Source organism: Canis lupus, chromosome 11, assembly GCF_048164855.1.
Source record: "Canis lupus baileyi chromosome 11, mCanLup2.hap1, whole genome shotgun sequence".
In the NCBI taxonomy this organism is placed as follows: domain Eukaryota; kingdom Metazoa; phylum Chordata; class Mammalia; order Carnivora; family Canidae; genus Canis; species Canis lupus.
Window position 1 is genome coordinate 29,463,722 of NC_132848.1, and position 17,016 is coordinate 29,480,737.

The following is a 17,016-nucleotide window of genomic DNA, read 5'->3' on the forward strand; positions in this document are numbered from 1 at the left end:
GTTCAGATTGCTCTAAAATACTGTGCAGGCCAACGTAATGAGAGAAAAATGAAAGGAAAGTCCTACTGAATCTGGAACTGAGCCGGTGTCAATATCTGACCTAGAATAATACCTTCCTACAGGAAGACAAGACTGAGGCCTAAAGAAAGGAAACACTTAACTCCAAATCAGGAGGTGAGTTTGGTCCAGACGGGACTTAGAGCCCAAGTCCTGGATTCCCAGGTGGAAGCTTTTCCCACAAGGCAAGCATTATAGGCATTTTCTTTGTCTCCCACCAAGTACTCCATATTTTATTTGCTGATTAGCTGAATAAAAAGGACTAGTATGAATGATTGTCAAGTTCAAGGTCAAGTTCATAGGTCATAGGTCAAGTTCAAGCCAGTGTGATGGGCCTAGTGTTGCATAGGATCTGCATGGGCCATAGCTTGCATCCTATCCTTATTTATAAATTTTTTTTTAATTTATTTATGATAGTCACACACACACACACAGAGAGAGAGAGAGAGGCAGAGACACAGGCAGAGGGAGAAGCAGGCTCCATGCACCGGGAGCCTGACGTGGGATTCGATCCCGGGTCTCCAGGACCGCGCCCTGGGTCAAAGGCAGGCGCTAAACCGCTGCGCCACCCAGGGATCCCCTATCCTTATTTATTATAATAATGGCAATAGTTACCATTTTTTGAGCACTAACTCTGGGCCAAGCTCTGTGCTTTACTCACAGCATATCACTTAGTCTTGTGATAACCACATGATATAGGTCCTACTAATACCTCCACTGAGGCTCAGAAAGGTAAAGTCATTGCTTGAAGCCATAGCCCCACATTCTTAAGCCTCTAAAGTTGATGGTTTTAACCACTGGGGTATACTATCCTTTCTCATTCAGTCAGTCAATGGGTCAGTCAGCCAAATAGTTACAATGCAGTGGTGCCCATTGCTGAGCCAGGCATTTTGGGGAATACAGCTCAAGTTCCAGTCTAAAGCCTTTAGCATAACTTGATTCACATTCAACACACATCCCATTCTTCTTTTTTTTTTTTTTTTTTTTTTTTTTTTTTTTTTTTTCATCCCATTCTTCTAATCCAAAATAACAAGTGGTTCCTGAAACACACTGGAAGGTTGGGCTATATAATTAATACGCCAACAAAGTTGGTTTTTAAAATGGGAAGTAACAATTAACTCCAAATGTTTAGAGAGTCTGTTCAAATGAAAAGATTGTGACATGTACACATATTTAGTTGACCAGATTGCTCGAAGACCGGACCCACTAGTAGGCGGAAGACAACGGTTGACTGCTAGAATAACGGGTTTGCACTTTAACCTGGGTAGGCAGATCCTACAGACACAAAAAGAATTGTACCTTAGCCAGCATATGCACCTTGAATTCTACAAAGAGAGGCTGGAGGGATGAAGACAACTTTGGAGGTTATTACACGGAGTGAATAATAAAGTTATTTCCAGATACATTCAGCAGGAGTAAGGTATAAACACCCAGATGTCCCTTAAGCTTTCTGGAACTAGGTTCCCAGCAGGCTCTTCATTAAAGAAAACAGTATGGTGGAAAGAGAGGACTTTGAGGGGCTCAAATCCCAGTTCTTTCTAATCCTGTACATGGGTTCATATAACATCTCCAGACCTCAATTTCCTGATGAGCAAAGTGGGTATAATAACATCTACCTGCTAAGGTTCTTGTGAGGGAGAAATCATATAAAATACATCAAGCAGTTGGTAAGCGATGCGTGTTCGGTGTTCATTTCTTTCCTCGGTTTCCTTGTAACCACAAGGGGAGTAGGCATACGTGGGGCAGAGATCAAATAAAACAGCGCTTTTCTCCACACAGTATCACGAGAAACCTCACGGTGGTGTTCCGAGAGCACCGCAAATTCTGAAGGTGTTTTTCAACTGTCAGGGGAAAGATTACATTTTTAGTGGGTTGAGGGAGAAGGAAGAACTTTCGCCTGGACCCAGGCCGTGGTCCGGGGCGCGCGGCATCCGCACGCAAGTCGCTGGTGTCCGGCGTCCGCTCCTCCCGCTCCTCGTCCAGCGTATGGACGTCCTGCTGGGCGGCCGGGTGGTGAGAGGGGTCGCGGGGCCGGTCCGCCGCGCGGAGCCCCTGCGTGTCCCGTGGGCTGTGCGCATCACCGCGGGCGGCGCGGGCGGCGGGGCTGAGCCTGCGCCCTGGACACACGGTTCCTGGCTCGGTGACCGGCTCGCCGACTGCGGCGTCGCTGTGGGGCAGTCACGTTGAATTAAAATTCTTCGTAAGTCAGTGACGGGAACCCTCACCAAAGGGATCGTTCCGCTTCAGAAGCTATTACTCCCCCCTTTGCGGAAGAGCCCCAAACGTTGACACATTCTTACTTTCTTACACTACGCACTTCCACCGGGAAGACCCCCCTCTTTCGTTCGCGATTTAAAATGTAGCCCTGTTTATCCCTGGAGGGCGGCTTCTTCGCTTTCCTCAGTGATTGGCTGCAGCTCCCCTGAGGTGATTGGTTAAAGCATCTGCCCGTTATCTTTCGGGAAGTTGGTGAGAGTTTAAAAAAAAAAAAAAAGAGAGAGAGAGAGAGAGAGAGAGAAAAAGTGTCCTAAACTCAGCTGTTTTATTGGCTCCGGTGGCGACGTACGGTGAGGGCGTGGGCGGTTCATATTTGCGATTGGTTGTTCTGTCCGTCAATTACGCCGCCGGAAACCAATTCTCTCGCCCGAACCACGCCCGATTGGCTGTTGGCGGCGGGAGCCCGCCCCCTCCCGGTTGCCGTGGTTGCGGGCCCGGCCCGCCCGCTCGCCCGCTGACAGCGAGGCTTAGGGCGGAGGAAGCGGGTCGGTTGGTCGGCCCGGAACGAGGCTCCCGCGGCCAGGCCCGCGCAGAGCCGTTGCCATGGCAGCCGCCGACGGGGGCGCGGACGACGAGCCGCGCTCGGGCCGCTCGAGCTCGGACGGCGAGTGCGCCGTGGCGCCGGAGCCGCTGACGGGCCGCGAGGGCCTCTTCTCCTTCGCAGACTTCGGGTCGGCGCTGGGCGGCGGCGCGGGCCTCTCGGGCCGGGCGTCCGGCGGGGCGCAGTCCCCGCTGCGCTACCTCCACGTCCTGTGGCAGCAGGACGCGGAGCCCCGCGACGAGCTGCGCCGTAAGATCCCCGCCGGGCGGCTGAGGCGCGCCAGGCCCCACCGGCGGCTCGGGCCCACGGGCAAGGAGGTGCACGGTGAGCAGCGCGGCGGGACCGCGGCGGGACCCCGGGGGCCCCGACTGCCGCGGCCGCTCGCGACCGGGTCCGCGGACGGCTGAGCTCCGGGCCCGCGCCGACCGCGAGCACCGAGGACCGCGAACCTGGAGGGGACGGCCTTTAAGCGCTCGGGGATTCCTGAACAGAAACTTTTCAGGACTCCAGGCGTTTCTTAGTAGATTAAAAAAAGAAGGGCGGGGGGGGGGGGTGTTGGGGCGAACGCTTTTAGCGTCAAAGAGGGGGGGAGGCCGGAGCCTGTGGCCAAGCTCCGGCAACTCCTTTAACTGCACGGACTGGGATTGGACTCCTCTACCTCGAAGCCTTAGGCAAACTATAGAAACTTCCAGCCTTAGTTTTTCCGTGTGTAAACCACTACAATACTTGCTTTACGGGGATGTTGCCGGAGTTAAGTCAGGGGGTGAATCAGTACAGGTTATCCTGCTTTGGTGGTGTGCCAAACACTGTTGGGCCGGCATGTGTTCATTTCCAGTCCTCACAGTAACTCAGTGAGATCCAGATACTGTTCCCATTATATGGAAGAGGAAACTGAGGCTCGGAGAGATTGCCTTGCTCCAACCCCCGGTAGCTAGAAAGTGGCTGTGCTGGCATCAACCCACATGGGCCAGGTCAAACTCCTGCTCGTGTGTGGGCTCTATTGTCTTTTACATTTGGGGATGACGCGGAAACCAATGCCTTGAAAGATTTAAGAATGGAAATGTTAGTGTCCCTTTTAGGACTATCTGTGATTCCACCCTTATCTAAGTCATGCTGTTAAGATTAAATGAAAATTTGAACGTGCTGTGTAAAGCATAAAGGGCTATACAGAAGTAAGGAATCATTAAATGTATCTGCTTGCAATTTTGACCATCCCTCCGATGACAAAGGCATTGTTCTCTAATACAGAGGTAGCGTCCTTATAGGAGAAAAGCGTTTCTGCTTCGGAATTACCAAATTTAACTCAGTTATTTGGGAATGGCCTCTTTTGGAGAATATAATTGCAACAACTTGGGGCTGTCAGGATAGGGCTCAACCTTTTTTTTTTTTTTTTTCCCAGATGATAAACCTGAGGCCCAGGAGGTTTAACTAACTTGCTCAAGGTCACCCAGCTACTTTAAGTGCCAGAGCCAAGATCTGGCTCCAAAGACCTTGAAGGATTTGCTACAGAAAGTGGCTTTTTGCACTGTGTAGCTGTGATACATTTCAAGTTTTTCTTGTTCCAAAAAAAAAAAAAAAAAAAGTTTTTCTTGTTCCCAGGGTAGCGTCTCTTGTATCCTGGTGCCTTTCCTTCCCTTTAGATGTTCTTGTGGGTGAATGGTGGATCAACTAGGAAGCCATCCACTCTCTGCTTCCTCATGACTGTTTTATTTATTTTTTTAGATTTTATTTATTTATTCATGAGAGACACACAGAGAGAGAGGCAGGGACACAGGCAGAGGGAGAAGCAGGCTCCCTGCGGGGAGCCCCATATGGGACTCCATCCCAGGACCTGGGGATCACGTCCTGAGCTGAAAGAAGACACTCAACCACTGAGCCACCCAGGTGCTCCTGTTTTATTTTGTTTTTAACTGGAGCTCTCTTGCTCTCTTCACAGCTCTGAAGAGGCTGAGGGACTCAGCCAATGCCAATGACGTGGAAACAGGTGAGTGTGCAAAGCAGGTCTGGCCCCACCGGCTGGTTAGGAAAAGAAAAGAAAAATCCAGGCAACCAATTCCTGGGAAGACAGTGCTTGAATTCAGTATGCCAGCTCACACCCTGGACTAGGCTCACTATATATATCATGTAACTGTATTCATCTTACAAGAGATAAGTCTGGCTTATTTTTTTTTTAAGGTTTATTTATTTATTCATGAGAGACACAGAGAGAGAGGCAGAGACATAGGCAGAGGGAGAAGCAGGCTCCTTGCAGGGAGCCCAATGTGGGACTTGATCCCTGATCCTGGGATCAGGCTCTGAGCCAAAGGCAGGTGCTAAACCACTGAGCCACCCAGGTGTCCCATTAGTCTTGCTCAGATGCTCACTCTTCCCATGCTTCCCTGTCACTCTGAACTTCCTGATGTCATAGTGTTTTTCAGTCTGTGGGCTCCCTGATTGTGGGGACCATGTCTGCTTTTGTATCTCTGGCACCGAGCAGCAGGGTAGGAGCTTTTTAGAAGTTTTGGTTAATGGGAACGAACAGTCAACTTTAACTGCCAGAAGAGCCACCACCCGAACAGAACCACCACCTTCAATGCTCACTGAGGCTTTGCAGTAGTTGGGTCAATGGTTCTCAAACTTGTTTAGTTGACGGAACACCCAAATGGAATGAGAGGGGCTCCTAGCAGGACACCACCCTGGTTTTTTTTTGTGTGCGTGGTTGCTCTCCAGTGTCCATTGGCTGATGGGAGTAGCAGCATCAGAGGTACAAGGACAAGTCCTAGGGGAAAGCTTCTCATCATATCCATATATTAGTTTTCTATGTCTGCTGCAACAAATTACCACAAACATGCTGGTTTAAAACAACCCAAATTTCTTTTTGAAGAATTTGTATTATTTTTTTAATAGCACAGATTTCTTTTTTTTTTAATTTAAAAAAAATTTTTTTAAAAATTTATGATAGAGAGAGAGAGAGAGAGAGAGAGAGAGGCAGAGACATAGGCAGAGGGAGAAGCAGGCTCCATGCACCGGGAGCCCGACGTGGAATTCGATCCCGGGTCTCCAGGATCGCGCCCTGGGCCAAAGGCAGGCGCCAAACCGCTGCGCCACCCAGGGATCCCTAATAGCACAGATTTCTTAGCACATAATTTTGGAGGTCAGAAATCCAACACAGGTCTCACCATGCTGAACGTCAGGTGTCAGCCAGGCTGCATTTCTTTCTGGAAGCTCTAGGGGAGACTCTGTTTCCCTGCCTTCTCTAGTTTCTAGGGGTTACCCACATTCCTTGGCTCATAGTCTTCTCCCTCCATCTTCAGAGTCAGCAACAATGGACTGAGTCCTCACACCGCTGTCTCTCTGGCTCACACAGCAGGGAAAGGGACTATGATTTAAGTACTTATGCGATTAGTGTGATTATCCTAAATAATCCAGAATAATCTTCCTAGTTCAGGTGCCTAACCTTATTCACATCTGCAAAGTCTTCTTTGCTGCATAAGGTAACCTATTCAATAAACTGAGGATTAGGGCATGGACATCTTGGGGGCTGTGATCCTACCTGCCTCAAGTGGCCATCATTCTTTTTGGTGGTGCTGTGCTGTGGTCAACAGAGAAGTTGTGAGCATCGCTTGAGGGCCATGGGATCAGAGAGCCCATTTACAGCCAGCACAGACAGGAAGTCGTTTACCTCAGGGGGCTGGGTGTTAAACTGTGGGCCTCAAGATGGTTCCCTTACCCCTGGTGTAGCATGGTGAGCAGGCCTGGCAGCTGGAGGGCTAACTCTTTTCACTTTGGTCTTTTTTCCATGAACTTTAACATTTTCGAATATTTGAGCAGCAACCTAGATAGCTTTTTTTTTTTTCAAGGAAAAACGATAAGTGTTCTCTTTTTTTTTTTTTTTTTTTTATTTATGATAGTCACAGAGAGAGAGAGAGGGGCAGAGACACAGGCAGAGGGAGAAGCAGGCTCCATGCACCGGGAGCCCGACGTGGGATTTGATCCCGGGTCTCCAGGATTGCACCCTGGGCCAAAGGCAGGCGCCCAACCGCTGCGCCACCCAGGGATCCCCAAGTGTTCTCTTTTTAATACCTCTTGTGTGTGGCCAGAGATTGTTTGAATTATACTTCCCTTGCACAGAAAGCCTAGTTCATCTTGAATCAAGTACTCACATGGTGGTTTCAGTGTTTTGATAGAAATACTGTAATGTTCCAGTCAGAGTCTCTAACACACCCACGTTCATATCTAAATGGCTGTCAGATTGATCAGGCTTTTGCTGACGGTGACCTTGGCTGTAGGGTTAGCCTCTTTACTCCTTTTCTGTTATGGTTTGCATTTCCTTTTCCTTTGTTACACATTTGTTGGGGTTTTGGTGTGTTCAGCAATTATAGTGGACATAAAACTGATGTTTTGCTATTGTTAAATCATAATATATTTTCATATATATGAAAATCATACACACTTAAAATGTTTGGAAGATGAGAGAAATATGCAAGAAAAACATCCATAATCAGCAAAGGAACTAATTTCTGTATATATATTGGTGACTATCCTTATCCTTTTTCCTATACAGAGAAATTTTCTTTATGGACTTGCAAACTGTGCCGGATACACAATTTTGTAGCCCATATAACTTTTCATAGTCTTTGTAACCATTCGTTTTTTTTCAAAATGGAAACCTCTTTTTTTCCTTACTTACAGAATAAATACATGACTATATGACTTTTTGAAGCTTATAAGGTAAAAAGCAGAAATCATCTCATAATTCCATTCTCCAGTTATAATCACAATTTGTAATGGTTGCCCACTGTCTTCAGAGGAACAAAGTGAGAGTTAGTCATATATTTGCAGAATGATTTTTCTTTTTGGGGTGGGGGAGGGACAGAAGAAGAGGGAGAGAGAGAATCTTAAGCAGGTTGCATGCTCAGCACAGAGCCCGATACAAGACTCGATCTCAGGGACCTGAGATCATGACTTGAGTCGAAATCAAGAGTCAGACGCTTAACCCACTTAACCTGCTTCACCCACCGAGCCCAAGTTTTTCACTGTTAAGATAATTAACCAGGTGTATGGGGTTATCCCATCAAAAGATATGCATATTTCGATGACTTCTGCCAGATGCTGCTTCTAGTGCTTTCCAATAAGACTGTAACTGTACAAATCATAAAAGAGAACTGACTCTTAGTTTTATCTTATCTCTTTGGTATGGTTGTCTTTTGGTGAATGTCCTGAGCTGACTGGAAACTCTTCTTTCTCTTCGACTCTCATAAACCTTTTCCTATCACCTTCATTCATTTCTTCAATTAGTCAATAATGTTCATGGAGCTGAACAAATTCGATCATGGTCCTAGGTATTATTTTTTTTAAGATTTTATTTATTTATTCATGAGAGACAGAGAGAGAGAGAGAGAGGCAGAGACACAGGCAGAGGGAGAAGCAGGCTCCTTGCAGGGAGCCTGACGTGGGACTCGATCCTGGGACTCCAGGATCACACCCTGGGCTGAAGGTAGGCGCCAAATTGGTGAGCCACCCAGGTCCTAGGTATTAAGTAAGATAAAACTAAAAAATCTACAATATAATTGGAGAGAAAGAAAGTGATAGCATTTCTAAAACAAAACCTCCAGAAAAACCAAAGTTATGTATTTCTTGTAAGTTCTGGAGCCGGAGAAGCCAGAGAAGCCTGGGTTTACATCACAGCTTTGCCTCCTGGTAGCTGGGTGAGTGTACCACTCTACAGACCAGGACTCTTCTCCTGGTTTGCTAAATGGACACGACACCTGGCCGGGTTGTCGAGGGGCATAGCAGACAGGTGCCTGGTGCCAGGTAGCTGCTCGGCGTACAGCTCCCATGCTTTAAAATGGCACAGCTTGGGATCCCTGGGTGGTGCAGCGGTTTAGCGCCTGCCTTTGGCCCGGGGCGCGATCCTGGAGACCCGGGATCGAATTCCACATCGGGCTCCCGATGCATGGAGCCTGCTTCTCCCTCTGCCTATGTCTCTGCCTCTCTCTCTCTTTCTCTCTCTGTGACTATCAGAAAGAAAGAAAGAAAGAAAGAAAGAAAGAAAGAAAGAAAGAAAGAAAGAAAGAAAGAAAGAAAGAAGGAAGGAAGGAAGGAAGGAAGGAAGGAAGGAAGGAAGGAAGGAAGGAAGGAAGGAAGGAAGGAAGGAAGGAAGGAAGGAAGGAAGGAAAGAAAGAAAGAAAGAAAGAAAGAAAGAAAGAAAGAAAGAAAGAAAGAAAGAAAGAAAGAGAAAGTAAGTCTTTAAAAAAAAAAATGGCACAGCTTGTTAAAGTGAGAGTAGCAGGGTGAACAGGGCACTGAGGAGATGGATTGGTACCTGAGCCTGAGAAGAAAGAGGAGGGGATTCTGGGCTTTGTCTGGAGTCCTTGAGAGGTTTGCTACCAAAGACAAAAATGTTGGTTGCTCCAAAATGATATTTGGCATCAATTTCTACATTTCAGTTGGACATACACATGTGGCAGATAATGCCTCACAATTTATAATGGCTCCACATTTCGCAAAGAAGACATTTCACATCCATTATTCCCATCATAGCAGCTCTGGAGATTGGCAGGGCGATTATTCCCATTTGCTGGTGAATCGGGACCCAAATTCAGGCTTTCCTGCCCCCAACCCAGCTCTTTCCACTGGCCCATGCTGTGGGCAACATCCTCCTTTCTTCCTTACTCAGCTTAGCCTGGGACTTCGCGTGCATGGCCCCAGGCCTGTGCTCTGGGCCACTAAAGGGCTGCCTCCCAGGAGCAAAGGCCCAACAGCTCAGGCCACTGTGTCCAACCAGAATGGGAGTGTATCCAAATGGATATGGGGCCAAAGTCAGCCAGGGATTTTTGTAATTCTAGAATTCCTGGCTCTGGGGGCCAAGATCCTTCTATGATCTATCCCTAGACACAGAGCCAGAGCAGCCAGATTTGGTGGTCCTCAGTTCTGCCCTCAGGAGGACAAGTCCCTTGTCTTGGCATCCCCTGTGAGGCCAGCACCCAGGCGTGACTCGGTCTCCCCTGCCTCATGGATGCCTTACCTGGAAGCTTGCCCAGAAGCACCCCGAGCATCTTTCTTTTCAAGTCCAGGGACTGCCGCTTAGCTAACACTGTCTCTGTCCCCCTGTTATCTGTGTCTTGGTGGTGTCAGTGCAGCAGCTTCTGGAAGATGGCGCGGATCCCTGTGCAGCTGATGACAAGGGCCGCACAGCTCTGCACTTTGCCTCCTGCAATGGCAATGACCAGATCGGTGAGTCCTGGTCAAGGGGGAGGGAGCGGGGCTGGCCAAGCAGCATCTGTCCAGAGGTGCAGGGGGGGAGACCTGCTGTCTGCACAGCCAGGGTGGGGGCCAGTCTTTCAAGACATTTAGGCAACATTTACTTAGTGCCAAGGGCAGCAGCAGGACAATCCCTTCTCTCCCTTTTTAAAGTCCTTTTTTGCATGTGGTATAATGTATAAACAGCTTTCTGTATGTGTGCACTGGTGTTATCACCATCCAGATCAAGTTAAAGAATATTTCCAGGAAAAAAAAAAAAAAAAGAATATTTCCAGGGGCACCTGGCTGGCTCAGTTGGTAGAGCATGTGATTTGATCTCAGGGTCATGAGTTCAAGCCCATGAAAAGAAATAGTTTCAGCATCCCAGCAGCCTACCTGATGCCCCATCTAGTCCTTAACCCTTTGTAGACCTTGTTCACCATAGATTTGTTTTCCTGGTTTTGAATGTCACATAAATGGAAGCATAGAGTATGTACTCTTTTGTACTGTCTTTCACTCAAACTTACATCCTTGAGATTCATCCCTGAATGTTGTTGTATCGGGAGCCTTCCCTTTCTTATTGCTGGTTGGTATTTCATCGTGTGATGTCCCACAGTTCATCCATTTTACTGTTGATGGATGTCTGTGTTGTTTGTAGGTTTGGGCTATTATGGATAAAGCTGCTATGAACATTCTTGTACATGTGACTTGGTGGATATAAGCGTTGTAACTGTGTTAGATTAAAATGCAGGAGTGGGGTTGCTGACTTGCTAGGGTACACGTACACTTAGCTTTAGTATGTAGTTCCACACGATTTCCCACCATGTGGCCCAATATACACTCCCACAGCAGTGTAAGAGTTCCACATTTTTCCACATCCTTGCTGATGCTTGGTATTCTCTTTTTAATTTGAGCCATTCTGGTGTGGTGGCGTCTCACTGTGGTCTGATTTGCATTTCTCTGGTGGCCAATAATGTTGTGCACGTGCTCATGTATATATTGGCCATTCTCGTATCCTCTTTTGTGTTCAAGTCTTTTGTCTGTGTTTTAAATCAAGCTGCCTGTTTTTTTTTTTCTTATTGATGTGTAGAAATTCTTTGTATATTCTGAATACAAATCATTTGTCAAATATAAATGACTTAACTTTTCTGATCTTATCTTTTGTTCTCTGAGTGGTATCTTTTGATGAATGTAAGTTCTTAATTTGAATGAATCCAATGTATCAATCTTTTCTTTTTTATGGTTAACATTTCTGTGACCTGTTTAAGATATCTTTGCCTATCCTGAGGTCATGAAGATGATGTCTCATTTTCTTCTATGAGCCTGACTTAGAGCTTTCACATTTAGGTCCATGATACCTCTCACATTAGTTTCTGTATATGGCGTGGGCCTTAGCCTGGGCTCGTCATATGCATTAGTCTGCTAATGATGGGCCCTGGCAATACCACAGCCCACCCTTGAGGTGGCACAGAGACTCTCAGGGAGGAAGGTGCTCAGCATCAGCTTTTGGCCTAATTCCCACTTTGGCACGTGGCTATGGAAAGAGCAGGAAGCCTCCTTGAAAGCCTTTACAAGCAGCCACCACTGTTGAAAGAGCTTTCTTTTTTTTGAAAGAGCTTTCTTTAACCCTTAAAATCCCAGTCCTTTCCAACCTGCATAGGCCAGAAGGCTCTCCCAGAATCCTCAGTCCCTGTCCCTGAGACTCCTGCACATGAACCCTGTAAGTGAACGAATAAATGAACAAATGAATGAACGAAACAATATAGAGAACTGTGTCTGCTTTCAGTGTCCCACACTTTGATTTGAGGAAGCCTCTTTAGTTAGGTTAGGGGTGGGGGCTTGGGTCCAGTCCTTTGAAGTCCTCCAACAACTCTTCGTGGGTTTTCCTGTTTCCAGTACAGCTGCTCCTGGACCATGGGGCTGATCCCAACCAGCGAGATGGGCTGGGGAACACGCCACTGCACCTGGGTGAGTGCCTGAGAAGCTGCCAGGACACCCTTCTCCGCAGCACAGACAGGCTCCTTGGATGGCAAGCCTAGGGTCCTGCAAGCTCCCAGCAGGATCTCCTATCAGCCAGGGAGAGCCCGGGCCCCCTGGGGCCTCACTCCCCTTGGTCTGTGTCTCCTGGAATTCTCCTTTGGTCAACCACATGGTCGTGCCCTGAGCATAGCTGTTTTAGTAACCTAAACACCTCAGCAGAGCTTGTTCCTGCCTGTGGCTGACCCACACTGTGGCTCACAGGCAGGTCCCGTCTCCAAGCCTCAGTCTCCCTAGCTGTACAGGGAGGGAGATGGATTGGACCTGCCCCATGGCTGTCTTGGTGATGCCATCTCTGGAAGTGTGACCTAGAGCGGGCACACTTGGGAGTCTCATTCCCCTCCCCCAGCAGGCACACAGGGCCAAGCCTTGGTGTCCTGGACTCTCAAGTCCCTATTCTTCTTCCTCAGCGGCCTGCACCAACCACGTCCCTGTCATCACTACACTGCTACGAGGAGGTATGTGCTCCCTTCCCCTGCGCCCCCCTTTCCTGCCCTCACCCTCCACAGTACTTACTCCACCTGCCCCTTCAGGGGCCCGTGTGGACGCCCTGGACCGAGCTGGCCGCACGCCCCTGCACCTGGCCAAGTCAAAGCTGAACATCCTGCAGGAAGGCCACTCCCAGTGCCTGGAGGCTGTGCGGCTGGAGGTGAAGCAGGTGAGTGTCCCTCATGCTGAGCCCACAGCTGCAAACAAGCACAGGGCAGGTGCTGCCCTAGCCACAGACACACCTGCCTCCAGCACTAGGGCTCCTGGTTGCTTCCCGCCAACCCCGTTTGGCACCTGTTCCACCCCCAGCTCTCTCTGGGCCTCCTGGCTAGAACCCCCAGCAGCTGAGCCCAGCCCCTTGTTCCAGATCATCCAGATGCTGAGGGAATACCTGGAGCGCCTGGGGCGGCACGAGCAGCGGGAGCGGCTGGATGATCTCTGTACCCGCCTCCAGATGACGAGCACCAAAGAGCAGGTGAGCTGCAGCTGCAGGGCTAGGCCCAGGGCCTGGCAGGAGCCTCAGGCCAGTGCCTCTCTGCTGTGACACAGTCACTCCTAGTGGAGAGAGGCCGCGGTCGTGGGGTTATAGCGCACTGTAGACCTCAAAGCCTCTGTCTACTTCCTTTGAAGCTACTTGTGGCCTTCTCTCTGGGGCCGTCTGAGACCACCTGGAGTCAAGGATTATCTGTTGCGTAGTCCCCACAGTGAGGCCACCACGTGCCCTGGGAGGAGAGACAACCCTACCTTCCATGTCTCTGGCACTGGGGTGGAGATCTGGGGGCTGAGACCCCTGGGCCTGGTGTGGCACCTGTGACGGAGCCTTGGTTTGGTCCTACAGGTGGATGAAGTGACCGACCTCCTGGCCAGCTTCACGTCCCTCAGCTTGCAGATGCAGAACATGGAGAAGAGGTAGCAAGAGAGGCTCCCTGCCTTCCCTGCTCTGCCACTGCCCCACCCTTGCCCCCACTGCTCTCTCATTACAAAAAAAAAAAGCCCAATGCCTGGGACTTCGGAGCCGCACCTCTCTGGTGAGGCCCTTGCCCCCAGATGCTGCCAGGGCAGAGATGCCCTCTCACTGACTTCAGACCCACTCCCAGCCGCGGCCTGTCTCATCTTCATGGGCTGGGACCACAGCTCCAGCTTCCTCCTCTGCTCCCACAGCACCACAGCCACATCTCAGCTCTGGCCAACATGCACTGTCCTAGCAGGCCTCACTTGTCTTGTGGCCTCCTTGGCACCCTCGGCAGGTCCCAGACCTTTCTCTGTGTCTCTTCCTGGCCAGGGGCTCTTTACAGCCAGCAGGGTATGGGCTTTGGGCAGTCATCCTCGGGGGCTTCTTGGCTGGCCCTGCACCCCTCACCAGCACTTAGATTTAGACTTGTCACCTGATGTTCAAGGAGACATTGCAGTGAGTTTCTCTTGGTTGGAAGGGAGGGTCGGTGAGGCCTAGACCTTAGAAATACAAGGTTAGGAAGGATCTCGCGGAACCCAAAGCCTTTCTCTCCCTGGCGCTAAAACACCCGGAGGGCCTTGTGGTCCATTCTGCAGCCTAACTGTAGTAGGCTGAATAGTGTCCCCCACCCCCCCGATGTCCATGTTCTTATCCCATGAACCTGGGAACATTACTCTATCGGGCAAAGGGGACTTTGCAGATGTAATTACATTAATGATTTTTGGACAAGGTGACTCCTGGAATAACCCCGTGGGCTTCATGTAATCCTGGGGATTCCTTCCTTATGGGAGGAAGGCAGGAGGTCAGAGAGGAAGTAGGAGATATAGTGGGAAGGGGTCAGAGCTGTGGAATGCAGGCCGGCGCCCACAGAGGCTAGAAAAGGCAACAAATGGATTCTCCCTTCAGAGCTTCCTGAGGGAACCAGCCCTGCTGACACTTTGACTTTAGCCCAGATCTTAGAATTCTGACTGCCAGAACTATAAGAGAATAAATACGTGTTGTTTTAAGCCGCTGGGTCTGTGGACATTTGTTGCAGCAGCGACAGGAAACTAACGGAGTCATGGAGGTGCAGAGCTTACTGTAAAGGACGCAGCCCACTGCTGCCCCTGCAGGGGCAGACTCTTCCCTCCTTGTGGGCAGTGGACACACCAAAGGCAGGGCCTGGCCTGGCCCTCTCCCAGGCGGTGACTACAGTGTACACACAGACTCTCCCCAGGTCACTGTCCAGTCCTCCCTGGACGCTGTCCAGTCCCACCACTGCCATCTGAGCACACAGGAATCCTGGCTACTTTGCAAGGGGAGCTTGTCCCCCAAAGCCCAGCTTGATCAGATGGGAACTGAACCCATGGAGCCCAGCTGCTCCCCAGACCCTGAAGACAAAAGGGCCGCTGTGGGTCAGAGATACGGGAGCGGGGCGGGGGTGGGGGGGGCTGCCTTTAGCACCCTGTGAAGGGAGTACACCCACCAGGTCAGCAGGGTTGGCAGCAGGGTTGGGGGGGGGAGTGTGTTGCCAGCCCCAAGACTTGGGAGAGAGGGGGGCGGAGGAAGCAGTCAGGTTTCCACAGAGCCCAAGATGCTGCTGCAGAGAAGTGACTATCTTGTCTACATGGTGGAATGGGGGTTGGAGCACCGTGGGGGAGGGAGGGACTCCTAGGGGGAAGGGTGTCACAAGGGGGTGGGGGGCGCTCTGGGGGAGGGGTTGAGGAGGGAGGTGCTCCTGTGAGGGAGGGGTAGGCTGAGGGGGGATCCAGTGAGGTAGGGGTGGGCTGAAGGGAGGGGTGCCATTAGGGCGGGCGAGAGTGGGGGGAAGTACAGAGGTGGGGCGGCTTTTCTCACTCTGAGGAAGCCTGCTTCCCTCAAGTCCAGGAGCACGTTTGAGTTTGCCCTCTCCAGGGGCTCTGCTGGGGCTGAGTCCTGGACAGGGCCCCTTGGCCCATGTCCTGGGGGCGAGGCTGCGTAGGGGAGAGTCACCGCAAAGGAGAGGCAGGGTGGGAGGGAATGGACCTCAAAGTCAGTGGGCCTCTTCCCTTGGGACCTGCCTTCTCTGGGCCTCCCATAACCACACCCCTGGGGCTGATCACCCTAGAGAGAAGTGAAGAGTTTCTCAACCTCAGGTCTAAGGGGTTCAGTGAATGGGCCCTCAGAGAGGTTTGAATCCCCTGAAACCATACACGACTGTGTGGAGAGTGTGCATGTGTTGCTAACAAAAGTGACCACCTCAGCAGGGTCCACACAGAGAGAGTTGGGAACTCTTGCTATAGAACTTTGGGAGCTGATAGGGCAGGGGCCTGCCAAGGGCATCCTGGGGACTGCTTGGGGACTTCTGAGATCAGTTATCCCCTAGGGCAGGCTGCTTTGCACTGGCATAGCCAAGAGGGTGGGCAGTGCTGGGACTTTGTGAAATGGCCTTTAGAGGACTTCCGGTGTTTCTAGAACAGTCTGACAGACACTCACTGGCTAACTCCTAACAAGTCCTTGGCCTGGAGCAAACCAGCCCCACCTGGAAAGCGGGTGGCATCCCTGCAGCATCCTCCGCCCCTGTGGTGCCCCATCCACCCACTTCTGGCCCTGTAACCACATAACCATGAGAATGAGCCATTGGGAACAGCGAAGGGACTATCGTCCACTCCCTCCCAAGCCATATAGGCCAGTCATCAAACACTTGCCAGACAGCCAGGCAGCCAGCCAATCGGCCTCACCCCATTTCCAGCCAGGAAATGTCGGCACCCCCAAATCTGTCTGAAAAGCCAGCCCATTAAAGTCTGCCCCAGACGCTGGAGTGAGTCAGAAAGCACACAAGTGGGCCGTAAGCTGGCTGAGTTGGGCAGGGAGCAGGAGAGAGCACTCATCAGAGGTTGCCTGCTTCGGAGTTAATTCTGTTACTAGCCAGCCTGGGAGTTACTGGGGAGGCAGGGAGGGTAGAGGGAGCAGGAGAAAGGGCAGATGGGGAAAAATCCACCTCTACAGATTTCACCTTCTGGGTAGCAGCCTTTGCTTTATACCTCACATTTCATTCGGGTTAGAAATACTTATTGAACACTGGGCTACACTCTAGGTGGGAATACAGCAGCGAACGGGAGATCGAATCCCTGGCAAACAGTGGTAAGTGCTTAGGGAAAAATATTCACAGGTTCTCACAACCATCCTTCCAGATAACTAGCCTCGGGGTTGCTCTTGATACCGGAGAAAATGCAGGTTTGCGGGGGAGACCCAACTGGGCAACTGGGTGGGAACCACCCCCAAAGCTCATGCTGTTTCCACCATGCCCGAAATTAGAGCCTTCTCAGAAGCAGAGTTTTCTAAAACTAAGGGTGAGGACATTTGCTGAGTTCCCACTAGGTGCCATCAGGCCCTTTATACACAATCCTTTGCTTTCTCGTGCTTGCAAAAAAATGTTAGGTAGGCAACATAGTGCAGCTGCTATCTTATAGATGCAGAAAAC

General features: G+C 50.3%; 1 protein-coding gene and 1 long non-coding RNA gene across 5 annotated transcripts; one reads left to right on the forward strand and one right to left on the reverse strand.

Annotated features, from left to right (window-relative positions):
* Window positions 1-1,108: 1,108 nt before the first annotated feature.
* On the reverse strand, window positions 1,109-3,082 carry LOC140642865 (uncharacterized). Its single transcript, XR_012039263.1, has 2 exons — window positions 1,674-3,082; window positions 1,109-1,332 (listed from the first exon to the last, which is right to left on the reverse strand). It is a non-coding gene; the product is annotated as an uncharacterized lncRNA (long non-coding RNA).
* On the forward strand, window positions 2,241-14,581 carry ANKRD54 (ankyrin repeat domain 54). Of its 4 annotated transcripts, none has more exons than XM_072844033.1 (8): window positions 2,241-2,257; window positions 4,812-4,859; window positions 9,997-10,090; window positions 11,993-12,064; window positions 12,544-12,591; window positions 12,667-12,791; window positions 12,990-13,097; window positions 13,461-14,581. In XM_072844033.1, the coding sequence occupies exons 2-8, from the start codon at window positions 4,839-4,841 to the stop codon at window positions 13,533-13,535; spliced, it is 543 nt and encodes a 180-aa protein (XP_072700134.1). In that variant the 5' UTR covers window positions 2,241-2,257; window positions 4,812-4,838; the 3' UTR covers window positions 13,536-14,581. The 4 variants fall into 4 exon arrangements, with proteins under 4 accessions (XP_072700134.1, XP_072700132.1, XP_072700131.1 ...); XM_072844030.1 differs by lacking the exon at window positions 2,241-2,257 and adding an exon at window positions 2,808-3,199 and having other exon boundaries at window positions 9,992-10,090; XM_072844032.1 differs by lacking the exon at window positions 2,241-2,257 and adding an exon at window positions 2,905-3,199.
* The last annotated feature ends 2,435 nt before the right edge of the window (window positions 14,582-17,016 follow it).

What these genes read in the sequence shown, in the direction of transcription:
- ANKRD54 (XM_072844030.1), top strand. Translation starts at nt 2,878, where the DNA reads ATGGCAGCCGCCGACGGGGGCGCGGACGACGAGCCGCGCTCGGGCCGC. An exon ending in CACGGGCAAGGAGGTGCACG is followed by an intron (nt 3,200 to 4,811) that starts GTGAGCAGCGCG and finishes CTCTCTTCACAG; the next exon opens with CTCTGAAGAGGCTGAGGGAC. An exon ending in TGACGAGCACCAAAGAGCAG is followed by an intron (nt 13,098 to 13,460) that starts GTGAGCTGCAGC and finishes TTGGTCCTACAG; the next exon opens with GTGGATGAAGTGACCGACCT.